At 46.0% G+C, this 2,583-nt stretch overlaps 1 protein-coding gene across 1 annotated transcript; it reads right to left on the reverse strand.

The window, feature by feature from the left end:
- Positions 1-992: 992 nt before the first annotated feature.
- On the reverse strand, positions 993-2,393 carry LOC121790672 (probable strigolactone esterase DAD2). Its single transcript, XM_042188824.1, has 2 exons — positions 1,887-2,393; positions 993-1,674 (listed from the first exon to the last, which is right to left on the reverse strand). Exons 1-2 carry the CDS (start codon positions 2,255-2,257, stop codon positions 1,245-1,247), a joined length of 801 nt encoding a protein of 266 aa, XP_042044758.1. The 5' UTR covers positions 2,258-2,393; the 3' UTR covers positions 993-1,244.
- Positions 2,394-2,583: the final 190 nt, after the last annotated feature.

A 2,583-nucleotide genomic window follows, 5' to 3' on the forward strand; every position in this document is an offset into this window, starting at 1 on the left:
AACGACAACCGACATGATATGGGCTACTACTTGGCGGATGGGATATACCCTAGGTGGCCCGTCTTTGTGAAGACGATCCGATGCCCAGGAGATGAGAAGAAGGCCTACTTTGCGGCACGGCAGGAGTCGGCGCGCAAGGACGTGGAACGCGCATTTGGTGTGCTCCAGGCTCGATGGGCGGCAGTTAAGGGGCCAACGCGTTTGTGGCACGTCGACTACATTGCTGATATAATGTACGCCTGTATAATCATGCACAACATGATTGTCGAAGATGAAGGTGGACAACTGACTGATTGGGCCAACGACGATAATGAAGCTGGTCCAAGCCATGGTGTTGCCGCCCCTAACGTACGGAGTGGGGTACCCCACGATGAAGACGACCGCCTCCAAGCACATGCCGACATGTGCCAAACGGAGGCTCATATTCGACTCCAAAAGGATTTAATTGAAGAGTTATGGGTGCGGAGGACTGCACGACGTTAGTTTTTTTTTAATTATGTAATTTTTTAAAATTAATGTACTTTTTAAATTTTATTAATATTAGTGAATTTTCTCGTTTTTGTGTCGTAAATTTAATTCCGTATATTGTGTGATTGTTAATTATTTCATTTTGTACATATTTGTTGATAGTGATGTGGATAGTATGTGGCTAGGCTATGACTGGGCTGAGCTATTTGCTTGTTTTGATGATGTGGCAGGAGGATTGTTAGTGCTGATGATGTGGCAATGACTGGGCTATTGCTGGGCTATTCCTATTATGGATGGCCTTACAGTCCACACTCTACACAACCTCTTCTACAACGCATGACAAGTTATCCTTAAAACATTTATTTATGCAATGAAAAGCAAAGCATTCTATAAAATCTTATCACAAAAAACAAAAAGACAGAAAAACACAGGAATCAAGTTGTGGGGCACCCACAAACTGGGGATAACTTACTTAAATCGCAACAAAAAGGTAAACCAGATAGATACCTTGCGGCGACGGTTCCTTTCTCATGGAAATAATGAACGGTTCCTTTCTCATGGAAATAATGATAAACTCACAAACACACACACAAAAAAAGAGTAAAAAAAAAAGATTAAGAAGCGAAAGAAAAAGGAGAAAAGAGGCACCACTTCCAATCACGTGACAATCACATGGGTATTGTAAATCCTTATCCAAAAGAAAACATTGCCTTAATTTAGAGTCCACAATTATTCGCCAACTGTCCCTCATTTAATCCTCCGGATTATCACCCGTATTATCTAGGCAGCGCTCGCCGGAGCTCCTGCGCTAGCAGATTGGGAGCGGATAGGTGGGGCAGGTGGCCCTCGATGTTCAGCATGTGCACCGTGCTCCGATCTCCGAGGTGATTCTTCACGTACGCCGCTACCGACGCCGGCACCGACACGTCCTTCGCCGTCTGGATTATGGAGCACGGCACCCTCACCAGCCCTAGCACGCCGCGGAGGTCGCTGTTGAACACGGTTTGAGACACGAACAGAGTTATGTCCGGCCTCATGTTGAACAGCGTCCGGCTGAACTCCCTCACCGCCTCCGGCACGTCCGCCCCCACCGCCAGCGGCGCGAATCCGTTCACCCACGCCTCGTAGTTCGCCTTCATCGCCGAGAACACCTCCTCGATCTCCCCCTGCTCGAATCCCCCGTGGTAATTGTGATCGTTTAGGAATCTGCAGAAATTTTCAACCAGTTACAGTCTAGACTCCGATTTTTGCGGAATTGTTTTTTTTTTAATTAGGTCATTTAGTAATCTGCAGAAATTGAACCAGTTACCATCTAGGTATCGGGAATTATTTTGAAATTAGGTCGTCTGCAGAAGTTGAATTTCCAAAATTTGGGGAAAAATTATGAAATTAGGTTTTGTGAATATGAGAGATATGACCTAGGGGAGAAGCCGACGAGGACGAGCTTGTTGAAGAGCTGGGGGCGTTTGATGGAGGCGAGGATTCCGATGGTGGCGGAGACGGAGTGGCCGACGTAGGTGCAGCGGTCGATGCGGAGGGCGTCGAGGATGCAGAGGAGATCGTCGACGTAGGCGTCGAGGGAGGTGTAGCGGCGGAAGTCGAAGTAATCGGGGTTGACGGTGCCGGCGCAGACGAGATCGAAGAGGACAATCCGGTGATCGTGGCGGAAGAAGGGGAGAATGCGCTGCCACGCCGACTGATCGGTGCCGAAGCCGTGGGCGAGGACGAGGATCTTCTCGCCGGAGCCCACCACTCGCACGTTCAACGCCTCCAGCAGACTATGCCCCATCGCCAAAAAAAGGAAATAAAATAAAATGATTTGATAATTTAGTTTTGGTAGTTGAAAAATGCAAAATATTTGAAAAAGATATTGGTTTTTGTGGAGTATGGAAGTGGGTATTTATATTGGGTGAAAGCTAACTAATATCTATGCATCTCATCCTCTCTTCATTGGATGAGTTTTTCATTTAATTTTTAGTATAGTAAAGTGAGGTGTGACAGACAGCTGAATCTAGAATGTGCATTTTTTTGTGGTCACCAAGTTATATTTTTTCTGATGTAGACTTTATACTAGGAGTTTTGGACCCATTCACTTATATATAAGTATTTAATATA

Source organism: Salvia splendens, unplaced genomic scaffold, assembly GCF_004379255.2.
Source record: "Salvia splendens isolate huo1 unplaced genomic scaffold, SspV2 ctg577, whole genome shotgun sequence".
In the NCBI taxonomy this organism is placed as follows: Eukaryota; Viridiplantae; Streptophyta; class Magnoliopsida; order Lamiales; family Lamiaceae; genus Salvia; species Salvia splendens.